The 23,712-nt window shown below is 43.4% G+C and overlaps 1 protein-coding gene across 1 annotated transcript; it reads right to left on the bottom strand.

The window, feature by feature from the left end:
* Positions 1-1,990: 1,990 nt before the first annotated feature.
* On the bottom strand, positions 1,991-23,166 carry LOC146021327 (dynein beta chain, ciliary-like). The gene is made up of 8 exons (XM_083155120.1): positions 23,122-23,166; positions 17,371-17,739; positions 16,094-16,426; positions 14,447-14,701; positions 12,779-12,948; positions 11,831-12,050; positions 2,070-2,186; positions 1,991-2,011 (listed from the first exon to the last, which is right to left on the bottom strand). The coding sequence occupies exons 1-8, from the start codon at positions 23,164-23,166 to the stop codon at positions 1,991-1,993; spliced, it is 1,530 nt and encodes a 509-aa protein (XP_083011246.1).
* Between the last annotated feature and the right edge of the window lie 546 nt (positions 23,167-23,712).

The raw sequence follows: 23,712 nt of genomic DNA, 5'->3' as shown, positions 1-23,712 counted from the left end.
TCGGTATTTCGACCGCCAGGATTTTGACTGCATCCCCGATAGAGATTGTGCAGAAATAAGAAAAGTGGGATATCCACCACTGGGCTCAGCGGCTGGATACACATCACCGTTTTAAGCGCCCCTCCCCCCCCCCCCCCCGCCGCCCCACCAAGCACCCACAATCCCCCGCCGCCCCGCCGCCCATGCAAACCCCCCCCCCCCCCAATCCCCTGGAGCCTTACCTATCGCGCTGGTCCCGGCGGCTCCATTCTTCTTCTGCTGAGGACCACCACAAAATGGCCGCCCCCATACAGCAGACAGTTTCAGAGAACTGCGTGCTATATGGGGGCGGCCATTTTGTGGTGGTCCTCATCAGAAGAACGGAGCCGCCGGGACCAGCGAGATAGGTAAGTCTGCGGGGGATTGGGGGGGGGTGTAACTATAGCACCGCAGCCCCCGGCGCCCCCACATGCACAGCGCCCCCCCCCCTTCCCGCGGTGGCGGGGGCTGCGGTGCTATAGTTACGCCGCTGTGGCTTTAGTAAATTTCACGTTTGCCTCTATTTCTCCCTGTTGTTGATTCCACACTGTCTATCTGTCTATCTTCTACACAAAGAATTATAATATACTGTATGTCAGGCAAGGCCAAACTATGGCCTTTAAGATGTTGTGAAACTACAAGTTCCATCATGCCTTGCCACATTTTGGCTATTAGGTAATGCTAAAACTATGGCAAGACATGCTGGGACATGTAGTTTCACAAGAGCTGTAGGGTCACAGTTTGGCCATACCTGTTGTATGTAAAAAGTATTGTAAATAAAACTATACAAGAATAATTTTAACATGAATTAGACAACTCTGATAGTAACCCCTAGTTTAAAAATCCTATTACGAAATATTTATTTCAACAAAATATGTTTGCTAATATAATGCATTCTCATTGCCGCCCCTGCAAAATCCCTGGTTTTTGTTCCCGTGTTTTTGGCGGGGCACAGAGCATCTCAGCTCTACAGACCCCATTCATACTGCACCTTAGACCTGGGAAATTCCCGTGTCTGCCCCATTCACACTGCTTCCCCTGGTATGCCTGCCATCAAGTGTGTGGCATCTAAGAGCAGCTTTGATTGGCTGTTTAAAAAGCAGCTTTGAGCAATGCAATGAACTTGCTTTTTTGCATTTTGTGAGAAAAACCCGGGTCCAGCCTGTTCACATTGCCACACACCTGTGTATTACCCAGGAAAAACCCTGCAAAAAACCTGTGTGTAATTCCCAGGGCATAACACCCGGGAATTTTACAAAGACCCTTTCACACAGAGACACGACACAGAAATTACTGCTTGCCCTGGCAAATACCCGGGTTTTTGCGGCAGTGAGAATGGGGTATAACTGTAATAATATACACCCTATGTAGGCAGAGCATTGTCTGTTTTTAAGAATATACGAGGTCCATGCAATTTAAGTGAAATTATGCCAAAATAGATAAATAATAAGAACATATTACTTTGTCCAGGTGTTTGTACGGATCTTCAGCTTCAAATTTAAAAATTATTTCATTTTTAAATCGATTTCGAAATTCTTGCTGTTTAACCTAGTGGGTTAAAAAAAAAGGATGATTAAAAAAAACGACACTATCGATAATCACAATATAACACTTTTTTTTTATTTGTGCTATTTATTATATATATTGCAGCTTCTAAATTATTTTTTTCTCTTGACGCAGTTAAAAAAAAAAAATATTTGAAATTATATTTAAAATCACGCAGATCTCGCCGGTAATGCTCACATGCCGAATAAAAAAACATTTTAAATCTATATTTTGATCTGACGAGAGTTTTACAGTGTTTGAATTGGAAAGAGATTAGACATAATTGAAAATAAAAGACACGCGGGCCTCACTAACATTTTACTGAAGTGGGCTGCAAATTATCAGATCCATCCAGAGTGCATTACCAAGAAACATTGAATTGTTATCTTTAGACACCCTTTTTTCTAAGAGTTTACAATTTCTCAGTTCAGTGAAGCTTAGCTCCAGCCTGTTATCGGGACAAAAAGAGAAAAATCATTTGCTTCAGAGCACAGAACCGATCTCACCTCAAAGAGGACACATTTCCTCCTGATAACAGATACTTCATTTGCCTGCAGAGGAGACACTTCATGCTTTACTATAAATGCAATCTTCTTCAGGTTTTTCCACCTCTCTGGCAATTCCTACAAATATAATGGAGCAGATATAGTTTACCTCTATGCATTCTAAGCTTCAAATCAATAATGAGAACAGAACAGTTTATTTGTAACGCACCGTGACCCTGGAAAGAAAAATGTCTTGAAAAAACAATGGTTTTATAAGTACATCTCCTATGTTAATTACAGTTCTGATCTGTTGTTACTAATTTTGGCCTACAGTAATACCTGCTTCTAAATGTGAGCTGTAGTAATTCAACAGCATCTATACTATACTATACTATACTATACTATACTATACCTATATGAACAATGGTAGCACTTGCTTGTTAGTGCACCCTTACACAAACCTACCTTTGTGCCACTTTTGTGCAGTGTTGGTACATGACCACATTTTGGACATATCCGCACAGTCAGAGAAGGCTATCACAGGATATTGGAGAAACCAGCTGAAGAATTTTACAAAACTTAGTTTAGGGTCTGAATTTGAGCTCCAACGGTAAACATCTGGAAATACCATGATTTGCAGCAGTGCTGTGAAGAGGCAAGGGTAAATAAAGCAATCCTTCGCCGCCTTACCTCGGACCCATTGTCATTGATTAACACACAATTCTGTCCGCTTTGCTATAAAGTGGGCAGGATGTAGAAGAGCTGCCTACACTTCCGGGGCTGTGGGGATACTGCAGCTTCCCCAGAGGGTAGGCAAGTAAGGCATAAGTTCATCCCAGTCACCAAGAGGAAAATTGGAAATGGCGGCCCTCCATCTGGCTGCGCAGCCAGGGGTCTACTCTTGGTATGTGAGCGTTTCGCTTGCATGTTTGTAATGCGATTGCAAAACACATCGCTGGGAGGGACCTCGCATAACTACATCTCAAGCTGAATCAGGCTTTGAGTGCAAATTGGAGATAAAGCTGCCCGGGGTAGTGTGCTTCCTTAATGCAGCAGACACCAGGGAGTTTTTACCCATCTGGGGGTGGGTTTTAATAAGTGGAAATGTTGCGCACAGCAAACAGTACTTTAGTAAATATATTTGAAGGAGTACATGCAACAGGAGTTGTGGTCAAGGCCGACAAGAGATATCTTGGGGCCTGGTACACTTTTACCTCTGGTTCCCTCCTCCCCCTGAATCCCAAATCCCCTTTTTGGAAATTGAACCTAAGAAAGATGTGCTATCACATATTATACCACACTGCAGTGTCTACACATTATTTTTACAATGTAGTACCCATACATTATACCGTACTGCAGTCCAAACACATTATACCACACCACAGAGTGTACACAATATACCACACTGCAGTACCTACACATTATACCACACTGAGGTACCCACACTGTGGTGCCCACCCACTATGCCGCACTAGTCCAAAACAATAATGCCACACTGTAATGCCCACACAATATGCCACACTGAAGCAACCACCCCCCGCATTCATGATGTGATGCCCCCACAGTCTAGTCACAGCAGAAGCCTCAGCATCAGTCGCAGCCTCAGTGTGTCACTCCTACGAGGCTGCAACTGTTTATCTCCATGGGTCAGAGGAGCATGTGATGGGCTCCTCCAATCAGAGCTCTGCACATGCTCCTCTGACCCTCCAGTACAGCCTCATGGGAGTAAATACCCAGTAGTGCATTTCCCCAGCTTAACCCCACTGCCTGCCTGAATCTCTGAGTCTCAAAGTCTCTCTAAACCTTGAGGCCCGGGATAAAAGGAGTGTGTTTTGCAGATGGGCATAGAATCATAACCAGGGCTTTATGTCTAATGGCATTCAATGAAAGGCTTTCCATAATATCCCCCTAATCCAGGACACCTATGATTTAAACAGGTTCTGTGGCTGGCTAAATTCAAGCCTGCATTTCACCTGGTTTTAATCAGCCACAGAACCTGTGCAAATCATAGGTGTACTGGATTAGGGGGATATTATGGTAAGCCTATTAATGACATGCATTGACAGCACCTTTATGACCACTAGAGGCCACTCAAAGGACCAAATTACTCTTTTGTGTGCTGAAAGATGTCATAACAGAAAGTAAAAGCAAATTTTGCAGGGACACTGACCTTTTTCAAACTTGCTGGATATGGAGAGAAGGTGCTGTGAACACAGAGATTGGAGATAGGAGCAGATAGGGACTATGGGTGGGGTGGAGAGTTTGTGGGCTAAAAACTGTCACAGCTCAAAGTGCATTGCAGAAGCTGTCATTTTGAAGGCCTTTTAACTAGTTTATTCTTATAATTATTCATTCATTGGACTGGATGCAACGGGTTGCAAGTCCGACAGCTGTGCGGGATGCTGGCTGAACTCTGAAGTTAATTTACAAGGCCGCCAGACTCACAACGCATTACATCCCACACATAGAACCATTTTTTGAAACAGGGAGAAATCAGTTTCTCTGATTATAGAATAGAAGGGATTGGTACGAAATCCTGGCGGTCAAAATCCCGCCGTGGGAATCCCGACCGCCAAAATCCCGACAAGGGGGGATGTGGATCGCCCCCCCTTGCGGCCTCTCTGCGCTCGCCATGCAGCGGTCCCGGTGCATCGATACCCTCGGAACACTAATTTATTCTCCCTCTATGGGTGTCGTGGACACCCATAGAGGGACAAAGTTTTGGGATTTCGGCGGTCGGGATTTTGACGGCTGGGATTCCGACCGGCGGGATTTCAACTGCATCCCGAATAGAAGCTAGAGACCTTATATCAACTTCTATCTTTAGGTGAGTACCAATAATATTTGTCATGGCAAAAAAGCACTGACAATACATTCAGAAGATGTTAAATATGGGTGCAACACAGCTTAAGTACCAAATGGAGCAACAACGAAGACATTTTGTGGTGATCCTGTTACAGATAAGCAATAGCTTAGATAGTGGTATTGATCAAACCAGCAGGTCAAAGGTCACGTACTCGTGACTAGCCAAATTAACTATTAGCCATTGGCGTTTTACAGTAGCAGTACATGGTGGTATCCATGCTTCATTTGATACCCGATGTGGGAGGGTATATAGTATGCCGCCAGGGGTGTGTGGCCTGGCAGATAGAGGTATTGTCTGGAGCCTCCATTTTTATCACTTCCGGGGTCCTGGAGATGCAGGCTCACCTCAGAGACTGTCTGGTCTGCAGTGCCGGCTCCTGCACTGTGACAGAAGCCAAGTGCTGCACATAATGTTAAAGAGAAGTACTTGGCTCCTGTCAATGAGGAGGCGTTGTCACTTTTGTATCACCACTAGGGCATGCCCCTAGTGATGCCACTGGCAGTACTACTTATTTTCTTATCTATTATGCCACAATAAATGATGTACGAAACAATGACGTTGTCTGATGGAAGGGCTGTAATACAGCAGAGAAAATACCAAGATGTATGGATATAAAGTGTGGCCGGCCATGACAGCCAGGATAGCTACCACATGCTAACACAAGTATATGCCTGCCTTTATGTATGTAGTCGTACCAACTATTGTGGACAGTCTGCAGCTCCTGCTATCAATGTCCCCACTTATACCACTTATAGGTGGTAGACTTGGCGGGCAAGTCTAATTCTGCTTCACGATCTGATAGAACAAATGCAGTGCCATGCTACTACATATAGCAGCCCCCCTCCCCATGCACCGTCCTACCGCCATTCCTCCCTTCCTCCTGGCCAATGCCAGCAACCCGCCGGGTCCCGGCGTTCGTCAATATCGAATCGGTATAGACAGCGGCCGGTTTCTGTTAATATCTGGTCTGTCTAACTCATCTGAGCACAAACCTATACAAATTGTTATAACACTGGGACATCTTAACTAAATCTGTGTTGCTTAGATATACCCTCATTATTAAATAACCCAAGGTGTAAAAAAAAAACATATTTTATTACTTTTCTATGTTCCCCTGTATTACCCTGTATTAAATTTGCTATTATAAATGTATTATCCAAATAAATACTGTAAGACAAGCTGAACTTTAGGGCCCCCTTATTTTTTATTTGAATTTAGCATCTGGGAACAGATGAAGGTGCATATAAATGAGACTCCGGAATGGTGCACGGGGAAGGCAGGGAAGCACAATCTTGAAAATTCAGGTTTTGAAAGGATATTACCATACTGAAACATGTTGACAGGGGAAGCATTTAGCCGGTATGAGGGCGATCTGAATTCAAAAGCAAGTAATCAGTTTCAATGGTCAGTGGCTACGTTAGCCGCACAGCATAGGTCTATGCATTTACCAAGAAATTAAACATCAAAAGCTATCCTCATTTTCTCCCCCCCAAAAAATAAGAGCTTTACACAAGGCTTAACTCAGTAGAAAAATTGAGCCCATACAATTTAAAGCAATTTGATATAATTAGTAAAATAACCTCGGCTCCTAACGAGGTATTCTTCTCCTCTCCGGGCTAGATGGTGTCTGTACCCATGGACTGGGATATTAAGGCGAGGGGAATTTTAATGCTTGCATGGATTTTTCTGTTGCTTTTTTTACGCTTAGCTGGTTACTGTAGCGTCTGAAATTTGTCATCATGTTTTTTTTGCAATCGACGAGAGTGCAGAATGTATTGTCTTCTGCTTACAACAGAACGTGTGAGATGAGTATGTGATTGAAAAGAGAAGGATATTTCAAATAAATGGACTTTGGATCATACCGAGCGTAAGAATATGAATAAGTTCAGTCGTTTATATTTTAACTGTATATTGCAGTGTTTCATTTTTTATTTGCAGGTATAGCTGATGCATTGGCCCTCATTCCAGTCTATTCGGTCCCCCGCACGTTCGCACAGAGGACCGATGGTGCAGGCCCTCGCTGACCTGCACTGTTGGAGTGACGCTAGCACAGTGGGGGGTGGGAAGGAGGCGGAGGTGGGCGGACGGGGGTGGTGACAGCTAGGGGGCGTGGGAACGGCCAGCGTTTCATGGGCGTTCCCATGCAAACACTTGCCGTTTCCATGCTAATGCGGCATGACGCGGTGTGCCGTTGGCTGACGGCTGACATCACATGACGTCAGCCACCCGCCTTGTCTTCGGCCAGGCCCACACTAATGTAAATCAGTCTCCACTGACTTATATTTGCGTGGCCTGAAGAATTCATTCAATGGTCGGTGACCGCCAGCGGGACATGCAAGGGGATTTGTCTTCGTGACAAATTCTCCGCACTGGGGGTACGGCGTGCTTCGCAGCTTACTGAGTCAACCAGAGTAAGGGCCACTGTGTGCACTATGAGAAAAATTATTTGGTTATTTTTTTAAATACAGTGTATATCAAAGCTTACAAGTCTCAGGGATCGCTGTGGGTAATGACCATTTGATCCTGTTTGTTTCCAATATTATATTGCGCTTCACAGAATGTAAATGTCCGTAGAGTCCAAAGTGTGCGCTACTGTAGCTTCTCATACAGATCCTGATTATGAGATGGATAGAGATGCAGCATTAGATCAACAAGCCGAAGTGTCAGACCTCTGAGTAACCCTCAATCAGAATTGGGTAGTCTCTTTTGTACATGTCCTGGAGTGTAGCCACAAGGTTTCGATATAGAAATATTCCGTGAGATTAGGCAAGTATATATTTATTGTTACTAAGATGATAGAAGAAAACACTGTTGTCTCTTCAGAGAAAGTGTTTAACTGTATATAAGACAAATGCATCTTCAACATGTACATTGTTCTTTAAATTTACTTAATTTAATGTCAGAAATAATAAACTCGGACACTCTGGCAATTGGACAGGGCAGACATACAGACATGGACAGGGCATACATACTTTACACATTTGGACAGGGTACACATACTGTTACATGTGGACAGGGCAGACATACTGTATACACTTGAACTGAGCACATTTATACATGTGGACAGAGTAGACATACACACTTGGACATGGCATACATACTGTTCACACTTGGAAAGGGCAGACATACTGTACACACTTGGACAGAGCAGGCATACACACTTGGACAGGAGATGCATACTGTTACATGTGGGCAGGGCAGACATACTGTACACACTTGGACTGAGCACATTATACACATCATGACAGAGTAGACATACACACTTTGACAGGGCATACATACTGTACACACTTGGAAAGGGCAGACATACTGTACACACTTGGACAGGGTATACATACTGTTACATGTGGACACTTGGACTGTGCACATATACACAGAGTAGACATACACACCTGGACAGGGCAGACAAAAATGGATACAAATATCTTTGGCTCATTTGGATAGTTGTGGCGTTCTAGTTTCTGGCCGTAGATCGTATAGTGAAATGCTTACTGCATCATATTTATCACGTGTATTTATTAAGGCACAGGAAAAGCTAAGTGCAAACATGTGCAGCTTGGCTATTACCAGCTCGTACTATTCAGCAACAACAGGTTTAGAAGCTGAGCACATTTTCTAAATATCCCCAGCACTTATTGTGGTTAGGAATAATGACTAGTTGACTTGGCATTTTCAGTATGGCATTTTCAGAGTTGCTTTTTAAATTGCCTGTAATGTTAATCGCATCACTGATTGCGACTATTTTGCGACTATTTTCAAAAATGTTAACAACTACATTCGCACAGTATTTTTTATCACCTGCAGGTAAATGTGTAACATCTATAAAAGTAGGATACTTTATCATCATCTCAGTACCATTAACCCTTCAAAGACTCCTCGGATACAAACGTATAACATTTCTTTGTAACATACTGTAGTTTTAGTTCATATGTTTAACACTAAAGGTCCATACACATTGGGCGACTAAGCCCAGCGTGTATGGACAGCGATGACCACTGTCATCGCTGGAGGGGGGAGCTGCTCAGTGCATACACACTGAGCGGCTTTCCCCTTGCCCGGCACTGTCAGCAAGGGGCGGACGGCTTTGCATAGCACAGCGCTATGCAAAGCTGTCCACAAAGCTGCTCATCTGCTGGTAATACAAGTAGAGGAGCGGCTTTCCTGGTGATGATGCGGAAAAGCGCATCACTGCTCACCGCTCATCGCCGGGCCATACACACACACTGGGCGGCTTTGAGCTGAAAGCCGCTCAAAACACCAAGTTTGAGCGGCTTTCAGCTCAAAATCGCCCAGTGTGTATGGGCCTTTAGTTGCCTTCCAAAATATTTATTCTTTGTTTTTGCACTATTGCTCTGTTTGTGATTCCTGCTTTAAACAATCAAATATTTTGTAGGTCGTAGTTACGTTTTATCAGCTTTTTTCCTGGACACCCATAGGCCAATCCTGTTGTGTGACATCATAGCCGAGTCATCGGATTGATTTATTCACCTACAAATGTGGCTTGTTTGGACAAGATCCAACTGTTCAGAGGCAGCCCCCGGGTTGGGAAGTTAGATGTTTTTCAGCATTAATGAAGAACAGTTGTTGGGTTTCACTATTATTTATGTATTATTCATTATCAGTTATTTATATACTGTAACGCACACATATTCCGCAGCGCATACATAGAATATTTGAACATTCACATCAGTTCCTGCCCCAGTGGAGCTTACAATATATATATTCCCTACCACATGTACAAGCACACACATTCACTCTTGGGTTAGTTTTTGTCGGAAGCCAAACCTACCAGAATATTTTTGGATTGTTTGAGGAAACCGGAGTACCCAGAGGAAACCGATACATGTACCCAAGTACAGGGAGAATATACAAACTCCGCACAGTTAGGGCCATGGTGGGAATCGAACCCATGACCTCAGCGCTGAGAGGCAATAATGCTAACCATTACACCATCCCTGCTTCCAACATCTCTATGGATATGTACTTATATTTAAATACTATACATATAATTATTAGTCACGCGTTTAGAATTCACCTAAACATGTAGAAAACGCAATTAAAAACATATACACTGTGATTACTGTTATAACTAATTATTAATCAGGTTTCATACAGTTACAATACAGAAAAATGCATGTTATTATTATAATTTTTACTACTATTTTATTATTATTATTATTTTTATATTACTACCATTATTATAATAATTATTTATTCACTATTAATCTGATTATTATTCAGATTTTTTATATTCTCTTTTAATTAGAAGGCACGTGGGCTGCATAGCACTGTACAAGAGAGTTTATAAATCTGTATTTAACCTTAAGCAACTAAGCTTTATCTGTTTTAGTATTACTCTTCTGTTCCGACTCCATACATAATATGTGTCCACTAATCCTTGGGATCTGATTTTAAGATAGAACCAGACCAATTCTATTATTATTTAGATTGAAGACTTATTGTTGTAACAGGGACTTCAATACAGTTTTTCAGTCTATGTTATTTACTGTATATTGTTTGTTCTATATACTCCCACAATGTACGGCACTGCCTTAAAAGTTGGCCATTTTGAAATATTTCATATTAATAATGCTCATTAGCTTTCTCTTTCAACTATAAAAAAAAAATTCTCTTGCGTCTAGGTTGCTGAAAAACTTTTAGATTTCAATTCACTTGATGTTATCGAGCGATAATGGCTTCACATTTATTGAAATTACAGGGTTTTGAGCTCAATTCATCAATGTAAAAAAAAAAAGCGTTTTTTTCTGTTTTGTTTTTTTACAGAAGGGGGAAAGTGGTTCAATTGAATCCAATGCTCAATTATTTTAAATGTTAGTAACTCCAACAAAGTAGAAAACATTCAAAGACTATTGTTATAGTACTGTTCAGAATGTTCAGAATGAAATAACAGTAATCTAATTTCTTTCAGTGATATTTAAAAAGGTTTGTGCCAAGAATTTAAAGTGCTTTCTTGTAGTCCTATAACTGGTTCTAACGTAATCAAAGGATGTGGGATGGCAATGGAAAGATTTAAAAATAATACAGCAAGAGCTGAGAATGGTCTAACTTTCCTTTTGTAGGCGCTTATTCTGTTATTTATTTTTCATTTGAAGGTCAGAATAGTGCCGTATGCTAGTGGTAAATGACAATCATTAAGGACTAGTGCTCAACCCTTAAAGTGTTTTACCAATAAGATACACAATTGTAAACATTTGTAAAGTATTTTTAGGTCTGTTGCTGACATTGCCGATGGGACTGGCTCCAAGACGATGTATGATAGAACTTCGGAAGTATGGGATTGGTGCCAAAAGCCGTAGGGCATTTTACAGGGGAGGGTTTGCATGTTAAAATAACGACTGGAGAAATAATAATTTATTTCCTACAGTAGCCGGTTTCTGGATCGCCGAAAACAAGCCATCCTCCCATCTAACCACCTCACCAGCCGCTCAACCTATTCTATGTTCTGGGGGAATCCTTGCCATCAGAGGATGGCGAGAATTCCCCCGAATGGCAAGGTTCAAAGAAAATGCAGTGAGCCCTCTTCATATAGTGGCAACCCTTGCCATTTTGACGGCCGCAGTCGCCACTTCCACCTCGTTGGAATAACCTAACAAGGTGGAAGCGGCGAGTGCAGGGGGGGGGTCAGTTGAATACTGACCCGCAAGCTGTGACGATGAGCTATTGGCGTTGCTCACCGTCACAGATCGCCATAGGCATTGAATACACCCCATTGTCTCTTTGTCCCAATTTAGATACATAACCCAATTATTGTTGGTCTTCCTCATAATGCTAAACCCATTCCCATGGATCTAGTGCAGAACCACCTTTCTTCACGTGAATCGTTCCTTGCTTATCAGTTCTACGCTTATTACTGAATCACCTTACACAAAGAAAATAATCAATACTTGTTTCTTACTTCAATTTGGGTGTAGATATATTCAGGCAGTTGCTGTCCGTAGGTGCGGAGTAGCTCAGCAGTAGATTTAAGGTATCTGAAGTGTTCTTCTGTGGATGACCTATCCCGTATTGCCATCAAATGACCCATAGTTTCCATCAGGACATCACAATCTTCGCCCTTACCTTTCCTGGTTAGGCCTTTCTCCGTATGTCGAATAAATCCAGCAAGTTCATTAACACTAAAAGATAAGCAATTACCTTTTTTAAGCAAACATAGGATATTTAATAATTGGCAAGTATTTAATATATTTTTCAGGACAAACATGTAAAAATATAGTAAAGCAGAACTAATAAACAAGAGCACTTTTGATCTTAGGTGATCTCAAATTCAAAGACGGGCAAACAAATCAAAGTGGCTTATTTTTTAATGTACCTATTTTTTGCAAACCTAAAATCCTATAACACTGCGTACATGAGGTCCTCATCAGGAGGAAGTCATTGCTGAGGTCCATGAACAAATGTCCATGTTGATGTCAGTGGTGAATGATCAGCTATTTGTCATGACAATTTACTGCATCACTAGGGTTGGTGGTGCCTGAATGGAAGAGGGCATGGGTGTGTGTCTGCTTGGCCACATCCCCTATTGTATGATTGCGTGACCAGATGTCATACCTCCATCCTCATCCCGGTGGGGACTTGCTTAGCCCACAACCACTTCCTGCACACATGTGCACATCATTCAACACCACTGCACTGCTATTTTGGTGTCACCACCTCATATGGTGGCAACCATATAGTGATGTCACTGTGCACTACTGCTGGAAATGTTAACTGCTATGCATTACATTATTTATAATTTGTTTTTCAAATTATATTGTTAGTAAAAAGAAATGTAAAAAGTAATAAAATACACTAAGATTTTCTATGATCATCTGGAACTAGACAAAGTCATCCACATGTAAGTTACCTGCATGTAACCTGGTTTACTAAATGATCTTTAAACATAAGACTCCATCTCTTGATAGCATTCATCAGAGAGACTTTGAAAGGTTTCACATCGACGAGGAGCCAGCCGTTAAACGTCCTTTCGTTTTCAAACTCCCCAACTTCATGGTAAAGCGACTCATAGACATTGATCTGTAAACAAATGACAGGTCAACAGTTAGTAATATAAATCCATCTACTATCCAGAGCTCTTACTTTCTCATTTAAATTGGCACTTGCCTCCCCCAAAATATTTTAAATTTGAATGTCTAAATGAGATTTATGAGTTTTACTACATAGAAACCGGTTCTGGTAACCAATGGTAGACTCTACCGCTATAAGCTATGTGCAGCCATCTCACCCTCATCACACCTTGGACATATTTCATCTGCGCTCACTGGACTCAAACCTTCCTTTTACCACCACGTTATTGCTACAGCAGTTCCCTAATCATACTTAAAGTAGGAAAAAGGCCACCTTCAGGCTTTCAAATCGGGTTCCGCTCCAGATCCATACAGGGATGATCTAAGTGGTATCCTAGACTGAATCAATGCCAAATAGAGGCTGAAATCACCACAGTACAAAGCCCTTTATGGATGCTACAGGCAACAAAAAAAACGGTCATGTGACGTCATCCGCCCACTTCGAGCAGACATGGTCACGCTTGCATTCGCAGGAGTATGCCCTGCATTTCTATGGGCACATGTGCCGTTTGCATGGGCACACCCATGAAACGCTGGGCGGACGCCAGCGACCAGCCCCTGGCTACCAATCATTTTGCGAACGCCCGGGCGAGTGAAAAACTCACCGAAGGCATTCGCTCCGGGGTTTGCCCATGGGCAAGAGTGACTATGCGCATTCGCAGACCCCTATCATCGTTGACCAGGCAACGATGTTGCCCCCATGCAGTGCCCCCATGTTGCACTGCAGGTGAGACAGATGTAACCTGTGCAGAGAGAGTTAGATTTGGGTGAGTTATTTTGTTTCTGTGCAGGGTAAATACTGGCTGCTTTATTTTTACACTGCAATTTAGATTTCAGTTTTAACACCCCCCCCCCCCACACCCAAATCTAACTCTCTCTGCACATGTTACATCTGCCCCACCTGCAGTACAGCATGGGTTTTCCCATTTTGAGAACAAATTTGCCCTGCAATCAGGGCTGAATTAGGCCCTATGGTCCGGATGTATTGCAGTGTAGGGATGTTGGCCGAACTGAGCATTTTTTTAAAGGGGCAATCACTTAAAAGGCAAACTGATGCCCCCAAATCTCAGCCTATCACACTAGACCCGAATGGAAGGCTACTAGTGTATTTTAAGTAAACTCTCTAGCTCCCTATACAGTATAATCCTACAAATATCCACATTACGGGGATGCTAAATGATAGCAAACAGTTGTCATGGAACAGAGGTTAGAATTCCTTCTACAACATCAATCCGAATATATTGCACTACGTTCTTCTTCATTTAATATCAATTACTCAGAAGAACAGGGGTTATCTACATTTTGGTATATGATGGTTTTCCAGTTAAAACAGAGAGCTGATGTTCAGCTTCAGGGCGGCGGTTACCGGTGTATATCCGACCGGAGCCACAATATTTTCCACTGGCTGACAATTCAAATTGAGTCATTTTGTTTCAGTAGCGCTTTACCTGTTTCCTGAAGTGCTCTAACTGTGGCGAACATTCCTGCAGTTCATAATCTGCATACATTTCCATCTCTTCGGCGCTGAGGAAGCGGCCGTACTGGAGGAACTGCTTCATGAATTCTGTTTTATCATCCGTCCACAAATAGCTGTACTTTTTAAAGTGTCTCTGATACTCTTTCACATTTACAATGGTCGAGTGCACCCTTCTCATAATTCCGCCACGCATTTCTTTCAGCTCCTCCATCTCATCAACATCGAGCTACATGCAAGACATAAAAATGAGTTGTATGTGAAAGACTGTGATTATTTTTCCCAATAAAGAAAGAAATGTAGAAATGCTTCTACAAGGAAAGGTGGGGAGACAACTACTATTCAATTTGCAGAGTGCCGGAGTGTTCAGTCACAGCTGAGGTGGAAGGCAGTGGCGGGCCTTTAAGCTGAAATGGTCTACTTTGAATGAATTAGCATTCACGGCTTTAAACTGAGCTGACTGGTGAATACCCGATGCTGATTTATACTGAATGTACTGATATAATAGGTACACTACGAATATTCCTGACCTACGCCTGTGAAATGTATAGCAAGTCATCCTATTGTGGTATATTGAGAGAGAACAGAGGCAGGCTAACTAGATTCTTTCTGTATTACAGACATACGTGCTCCTCGCTGTATTTTTAGCATTAGTTTGGTGACAGAGGAACAGTTTTTGCAATTTTACTACACTAGATGCTAGATCAGCAACCTCTCCTCTGTATATTGCTGGGGAGGCCCAGAAGCTACGTTTTGTTGTGCAGCATACTGTATACAGCATAGTCCTGCCTACAGCTCGCGACCTACTCCACCACCACCACCACCACCACACACACACACACACACACACACACACACACACACACACACACACACACACACACACACACACACACACACACACACAAACATTTCAAATGTGCCAGTCAATGCTGAAGAGCAGAGCACCGCACTGCCTCAATCACATAATACAGGGTTCTTCCCAACAGTCACGATTACCGCGGGAATGTCCCGGTTTTCGGGGACATTCCCGCGTCCCTCCCGCGTCCCTCCCACGGCCGGCACAGAGCCTCTGGGTCATGTCCCAATAGCAGAAAAATGGGGGCGTGGCCTCTCGGGAGAACTGCAAGTATAGGCCACGCCCCTTTATTAAGGCCACGCCCCTGGAATTTTCGTTGCTCCTCCGGCGCGCATCATTCTGTCCCTCCTCCATCTCTTTGTAAGTTGGGAGGTCGGCAAACACTATAATCCACCACAGCTCTCTCACAGCAGCTCTCTCGCAGCAGGTCTGCACTACAGAACATGCGGAGCAATGCCCCATGTCTCTCCTATAGCATCCATTATCCATAGATGCACCCTGGGCTCCCCAGACAATGGGGGGGGGGGCTATTCAGAACTGATAGGTGCAAATTGCCAAGGTGGATGACTATTGCACATCTGCGCATGCCCACAGATTGTAGCACTCATGCACGAGCCCAAGCAGCAGAAAAAAATCCAGCGTTCTTTTTTCTTGCTAGCCATTTACAAGTTGATTGACAGGTGGCTGGCGGTTGGGGGTGGCAACTGGTCATTTTCTGTCGGCACCCCTGAATATACTGCACAGAAAGGAATTATTAAATACCTGATATGTTGCTTTCCCAAGGTGTGGTGCAACACGCGGTATATAAGATGCAATCCGAAAGGTGTCCCGAATTAAACCCTCTATGATGTTATAGAAATTGCCGCTGATGTTCAGTTCCAAGGAAGGCGCAAAGTTCATCTCACTTCCATTAAGAAAGAGTTCCACTTTAAACAATGGAGGATTTTTAAGTGATGGCTCTGTGTTATCAATCAAGTACTGAAGCGAACACTTAACCGCTTGGAACAATCCATCTAAAATCATGTGGTCTATGTACCCCGTGTAGGACTTCCATTTATCACAGTGCGGCTCTGCTTGAAACAACTGCTGATTGTGCTACAAAAAAAAAAAACTGAGATTATTAAGTTCATAGGCTAACAACACCACTCTGCAAACTAGCATTTACCCTTGCCTGGACTTAGGCGTAAGGGGGAGATTGGGCAAAGTTTGAAGAGTGATAAAGTACCAACCAATCAGCTTCTGTAATTTTTCAAACATAGCCTGTAACATAGTAGTTAGGAGCTGATTGGCTGGCACATAGGGGGTAATTTTGATTGACTCGCATTCCTGCCCAATGTTTGTAGGACTGTGCGTAGTGTATAATGGGTGGGTGTGGTATAACTGCCCGATGGTGCCCCGACAGTGGGGCGAGTGCAAAGAAGCCCCTTGCGGGCTCGGTGAATCGCTGCGCTCACCACAAGTTCTATTCTCCCTCCTGGGGGGGGGTCATGGACCCCCAGAAGGGAGAATAGTCCCTGGCAGTAGGGATCCCCCCTGTCGGGATTCCGATGTCAGTATACTGACTGTTGGGATCCCGATTGTCGGACAGTCCTCTGGCAGCCACTATGGTCATGTGCAGTTCTGAATGGCTTTCGGCGAATTGCATAGTCACCGAGCCCTTCGAAAACAACAGGGAAGGTCAATGGTGGATGGCGGCAGGGACGGAGATTGCCCATGGGGACGCCCAGCATTTTATGGGTGTCCTATGAAAATGCTGGGCTTTCCCATGTCTATGCGCGGGCGGGCCGATGCCTACCGGGGGCAGGCAGCTGATGTCATAGGACATCAGCCGCCCACACCGTCTTCGCCCCCAGCAGTTGCAAATAAAAGTCGGTTACCACTGACTCTTATGTGTGAATGTAGGATAAATCATTTGATGGTAGGCGACCATCGAATGATTTCTCCTGCTGCGGAGACATGCGAGGGGATGTGTTTTTGTTACGCATCCCCTCGCATGTTATAGAGAGGATGTGCCCCCCGGAACCTGTGTAAGTTTATACCTGAAGAAGTCCTTGAATCTTCTGTCCCGCGTCTTCAGCAATAATGTAATGTTTGGCTATTCTCTCTTTGTCCCTTCCATTTTTGCTGGCAATAAAATTAGTTTCGCTGAGTTTGGTTATTACGTTCCGCATCATCTCCTCGTTCTGTTTAGCTTTTTGAACTCGTTTATCCACACTGTAGATAAGTTCTCGTGCGTCTTTAATGTATTCATCCAAATCTGGCATGTGCCACGTCAGCTGAGTAAGGGCTGGATCCAACTTCTCACGTATCTGTGTGAGCTCATCATGAATAAGTTCCCTCTCTACTGGCAAGATGGTCTTCTGAAGCCTGTTGAGCCATTGTGCTATCAGGTCCAGGTTTCCGATATACTGTTAAAGACAGAAAAATCTGAAATAGGTGCATCACCAACGTGCTGTGTAATACAGTATAGTAGTTGTGGAAGGAGCTAGTGAACGCCACTGTTTATATTTCTTTCTAAAGGTGCATACACACGGAACGATGCCGGAAGCGTTCCTATATCGTTCACGAGTGTAAGTCCACACGAAACGATTTAATACACTTCACAAAAGTTTGGTCTATGATCTTCCTGCATGCAGGGAAAATCATACACCATCGTTAAAGATCGGCGGGTACACACATCGTTAACGATGCATGGAACGATTTGAACAATTGGTTGTTCCCATTGATCGGCAATGCCCACATTGTCCTTCCAATCATTACGTGTGTATGACCCATTAGCCAGCATTTAGATCGGTGCTGCTGTATTTTCTTATGAGGAGAGTACAATCTACCACTCCGCTAGACCATAAGCTCACACATGCAGGGCACTCCTACCCCTAGGTTTTAACCTTGCACTATCCTTGTCTTCAGTGAGCTCCCACTTATGCTACTTTCAGATTGCAAATGCAGGGTCCCGGTGCGACCCTGCATTTGCGGTTTGTTCACATTGCCTCTGCGAACCGGCAATATTTTCAGTCTACTGACGTCATGTGGGGGCACTGCGGAGCGTCGGCGCATCATCAGGGCCGGGGGAGGAGGCAGAGCTTAGAGTTGGCGCTGCTCCAAGCACTGCCTCCTCCATAGTGTGAACGAAAAACGGATTGCTCAACCCGTTTAACCCGTTCACACTGCACAGCAACACGGCAAGGAACCGGTAAGAACTCTGCTTTTTACCCGGTTCGTAGTGTCGTGTTGCGTCTTTCACGTTGCACTAATTGCCGGTTTTTATCCCATTTTTATGTTTGATACATCCTGTACTTATTTGTCATTATCTCAATTTGTTATCTGAATGAACCCTTTGAGTGCCGACGTTGCTGGGAGCGATCCTCAAAATATCCGTTAAAAAACGCCAGCGTCGCTCACAGCGACTGTTCTTTCAGTATAAATAAATACAGATACGGCCGAGTCAATTGAATCCAAATAAAGAACAGTCGCTGTGAGCGGCACTGGTATTTTTAACAGATATTTTGAGGATCTCTCGCAGCGACATTGGCAATTCAAAGGGTTAATAAAAAAAACAGGTTTGCTTGGTAATTTTCACACCTATTTTGACAAATTCCCTTGGCACTCAAAGGGTTAAGAAGATTCTCTAAAATGAAACCACTGTGAAGGTGGCTATGCACTAGTGCGATTTTGCCCCATTTCACCTGATTCTGACACGTAGGGCCAAGAGATAGGGTGGAATTAGGCAAGTCACGTGTTTTGAATGTACTCCGTTCTGTCCTGTGCCCTTGCTGCTTGTAGGACCTGTCAGATAGGACAGCCTCCGACCGCACTTGCTGGGATTGTATGTGATATATTACATGCAAAAAGATCTGCACGAGATAGATCGCATACAATCCTGCCAAGGGCGATTCATGGGGGATCGCGTGCCTCCCCTCGAAGAAATCATACAAGTGTATGGGGGCTTTTACACAATAACCCCATTATGGAAACCTTTTCACATGTCTGTTCTGTCAGAAACATTTGCTTACCTTAATCAGTTTATATTTGCAGATGGAGTAATTGAATTGGTGCTTTTTTCACCTACGTGAGAAATCTGCACTTTTTGATGATTTTTATGTCCACTTAAAATTCAGCCTATTCAATTAAGGTGGCATTGTAAAAAAAAAACATGTATCATCAAATTACACATCGCTATATGTGTTTTCGGCAAAATTGCAGGCGCTTTCAGCTTTTTTTGCCAATGCTTTTCAAACCCCCCCCCCCCCACTTAGTGTTATTACAAGGATGACAAGGTTACTCCCAACAGCAAGCACAGTATATTTTAGTTACACATATTACACATCCACCACCCTGGCACCTCCATGTGCTTTCCTAAAGCTCAAGAATTACAGTGGGAAAAGCTGAGAGTGAGATGCAAAATTTTGGATAAGACGCCCGATCCGAATACATCAAAACTTTGCTGTTAGTCCAAAAGTGGATGAACAATAATATGTTCTCAGTGCTCGTGATACTGTACCATGACAATGTGTGCTGTTACTAGAGCTGTAACTATACTCTTTGGTGCCCTGTGGATTTAAACCCATAACCTATTGCATTCCAGTCAAACACCCTACTCATCAAGCTATTTGATTCTGCATAAAAATATGATATTTCTAACTATGTGATGCTACCTGTTCTTTGTTAAAAAAAAAAAAAAAAAATATCACTGCCATTGCAATGCTGGTAATATTTTCACGAAGGAGAGGTAAGCTTCAAATAATTAGAATCTCTAGCTTTCTATGCAAGAGCAAATAGCTCAATGTGTAGAGTGTCTGTCTGCAATACCACAGGTGATGGTTTTGAATCCGGGTATGTTAGCATCTTGAAATGTAATAAAGGACAGTGTGGCTAAAAAGGAGCTTTTAAGTAAAGTAGACGAATTTTGTATAGGTATTAATGACTTAAGGGTTAGGGGAAGGGAACAGCAGAGATCAGGAGATGTCGGGCCTCAAAGAGGATGTAAGCCACAAGTGAAAGTAATTAAAACTAATTAATGACATGTACTGTCAACAGCGCCCCCTATCCTGCAGCACTGTGCGGTGGCACACTCCGCACCTCCCCAGTTATGGTCCTGGCTGTTACTGTACCTTTTGAAGTGTCTTTCTTTTCATATACAAATCTTTTGCCACATCAGGGATGTTAAACATTTTCAGGAGCTGGAGATATTTCACCTCACGCAGAACAGCTGCTAACTAAGAGGATGTAAAACATGGATTTTTAAAATAGGACTAAAATACAACTGTTGCTCTTTTAGTTACACAACTACATCACTGACCACATGTTTAGTGTGATGCTCTAATGCTATTGCATTTAGTTATAGTGATTTATATTTCCTACTGCAAGTTAGTACAAAATAGCAACACCACCAGCACACCTGTACTGCCGATACAACCAGCTCTCCTGCACTGCCAACACCCCGCTCTGAGGACACTGATAGCAACCCTGCTCTGCCAACACCCCATGTCGCAGTAAGTGCATTATGGCTGTATCCAACCTGCACTGTATCCAACACATACTATGGCCCTTATTCTGGCTCACTCGCAAAGGCATATTCCTTCTCAAATGGACAAAACCATGTGCACTGCAGGTGGGGCAGATGTAATTTGTGCAGAGAGAGTTAAGGTGCCCATACACTGCCTGCGATGTCTCGCAGCAGTGTACGGACACCCGATACCCTGCGACCTTCCCGGCGGCAGGGACACATGCGATCCGTTGTGATGGATCGCATGAGTCCATGCTTCCAGCCCGCGTCGCCACCTGGAGGAATGGCGGCGAGGCCGGTCGGGTTTGATGCGCACGGGACTGCGCATCGGACCCCACGGCATGTCAGGGAGAGGCGATTTGGTCCAATTTAACGGGCCGATTGGTCGCAATTGGCCGAAATCGGACCAAATCGCCTCGATGTATGGGGGCCTTTAGATTTGGGTAGAGTTTTACTTTAACATGAGATCTATATTGCAGTGTAAAAATAAAGCAATCGGTATTTTCCCTGCACAGAAACTCACCCAAATGTTACTCTCTCTCTGCACATGTTACATCTGCCCCCCCCCCTTGCAAGTGCACATGGTTCTGTCCATTTGAGAAGGAATATGTCTTTGTATGTGAACCAGAATAAGGGCACACTGTATCCAATCCACACTGTATCGGTGTATCACACAGATGACTCGGGCATGAGCACAGGTTATTCTGATTCATTCGGAAAGGCACAATCACTCTTTGGACAAAACCATATGCACTGCAGGTGGGGCTGATGTAACATGTGCAGAGAGAGATAACTCTAACTCTCTGCACATGTTACATCAGCCCCACCTGCAGTGCATATGGTTTTGTCCATTAGAGAGTGATTGTGCCTTTCCGAGTGAATCAGAATAACCCCCATAGTACCGTGCGCATGTGCAGTCGTTCGATAATTGCTTGGGCTGCAAATTTGCAGCCCAGCAACAAGGTCTGAATTAGACCCTGTATCCGACATCCACTGTATCCAACCTGCTTTGTATCCAAACCACACTATGCCCTGCACTGTGTATGATGTGCACTGTATCTGTGGAAAAAAAAGGGGGGTAGAGGTCTGCGCTACAGCCGATATGTGTAGTTGCTGCTGAGTAGAGGTATACTACCAATACCTTGTATAGGGGGTCAGTGGGTGGAGCGATGTGTTATACTCTGCGCAAGACTATACATATGCCGAAAAAACACACTATACTACTTGTAGTATTTTAAATAATATCATTTTTTTTTTAGAAATTTAGCAGTTCAAAAATCAATATAGCAGTTCAAAATTAATATAAAATTCATTAGACAGTTAACTAATACCAGTATACACACTGGGGGATGGTTTGACAGTACAAGACAAACATACACAAAACATCAATTTTCAAGCACCGAGGTTCAATATCTCCTTTTTAAAGTGATGTGTGCAAATGTCCTTTTAGGGGTAATTAGTTTTCCCTTTTTAGGGTAGGTTTTTACCTTGGGTCCTTTTATGCACAGAGTTCAAATTGTATCCATAAAGATGGTTGCTTACCAGGATGGCTGAGGGTCTGCCGGCAGACTTCCCAGGTGGACTGCGTGGTAACTTGCACAGGTCCAATGGGATCCAAAATGTTCCAGATACATCGACTAGTTTCACCTCAATAAGGCTTCGTCAGGATGCTGAATAAACTTGAAAATTGATGTTTTGTGTATGTTTGTCTTGTACTGTCAAACCATCCCCCAGTGTGTATACCGGTATTAGTTAACTGTCTAATGAATTTTATATTAATTTTGAACTGCTATATTGATTTTTGAACTGCTAAATTTCTAAAAAAAAAACTGATATGCCCTGTGTGCAGCTCCAATGGAATGTGGAACTATGTGGCGTAATGTGAATAATGCACACTACTGTGTGGCGTAATGTGAATAATGAACACTACTGTGTGGTGTTATGTGAATTGGTACTAATATGTAGCCATGCCCCTTCATCGTGAAGCCACACCTCTAAATTTCCAATGCATGCCTAATGTGTGCACTGTCCATATTTTGTATGGGGGGGGGGTCACTAATTCCCTTTCTGGCAAACTGCACCAAAATGTCTAGTAACGGCATTGCCTAAATGTCATCTACACTCAATCCTCCTGCAGTCACAAGATTGGGCAGAAATGTGCCACACCAGCAGTGCACACGGTTTTGCCAGCTACACAATATATTTACATTGTTACTTTGTTAAGTTTTCCTGTGCTAGTTCCATCCCATTACACGTCTAAAAATGTGAAGTAAATCAGAATTACCTTAGGGGTAAAGTTGGTTTTGTATAGGCCATCCTCATCGTACATTAGTATTGGTTGACCTAAATTTGTTTCACAGAGATCACAGAGGTCTTCCGTCCAGCTCTTAAATGTTTCCTGATCATGAGCATCTAAAAGTTCCATAAACTTATCATATTTCTCAAAAATCCTAGTAGCTTCATCAGTCTGCAGGGCCCTGTAAGATTAGGATACAATATTCCACATTATTATGGGAATAAAACTGATAAACGTACCCCCCCAAAATCCACCTAATAAAAAAGACACAGGTTGGCAAAGGATGCGGCTATGACCCGGATGACCTGGATGCCAGTGGTCGAAATAACGATGTTAGAATTCTGACTGACAACCACAACGCCGGTGCCAGAATTCTGAAATCAGTGGCGATAACGAAGCCAAAATTCTAACAGCTGGTATCCCAAACATAAGTATGCTGATAGGCCGGAGGGTGGGGTGGGGTGGCGGTGTAAAAGGTTTATGCATTATAGGTAACCTAGGGTTAGGCTGCAGGGTGGGGGAGATTTGGGTTAGTCACTAATGGGGGGGGGCAGCCCGTCGCCTCCACCATCCCAAGCC

Source organism: Crinia signifera, chromosome 7, assembly GCF_055691185.1.
Source record: "Crinia signifera chromosome 7, ASM5569118v1, whole genome shotgun sequence".
In the NCBI taxonomy this organism is placed as follows: Eukaryota; Metazoa; Chordata; class Amphibia; order Anura; family Myobatrachidae; genus Crinia; species Crinia signifera.
The sequence above is the reverse complement of the archived record's forward strand: the minus strand, read 5'-3'. Positions and strand labels throughout refer to the sequence as shown.

Coding starts and splice junctions, on each gene's coding strand:
- LOC146021327 (XM_083155120.1), bottom strand. CDS start 23,166: ATGTACGATGAGGATGGCCTATACAAAACCAACTTTACCCCTAAG. Junction 16,427..17,370: donor AGATTCAAGGACTTCTTCAG/GTATAAACTTAC, acceptor TTTTTTTTGTAG/CACAATCAGCAGTTGTTTCA. Junction 2,187..11,830: donor ATATCTACACCCAAATTGAA/GTAAGAAACAAG, acceptor TTATATTTGTAG/GAATTGCCAGAGAGGTGGAA.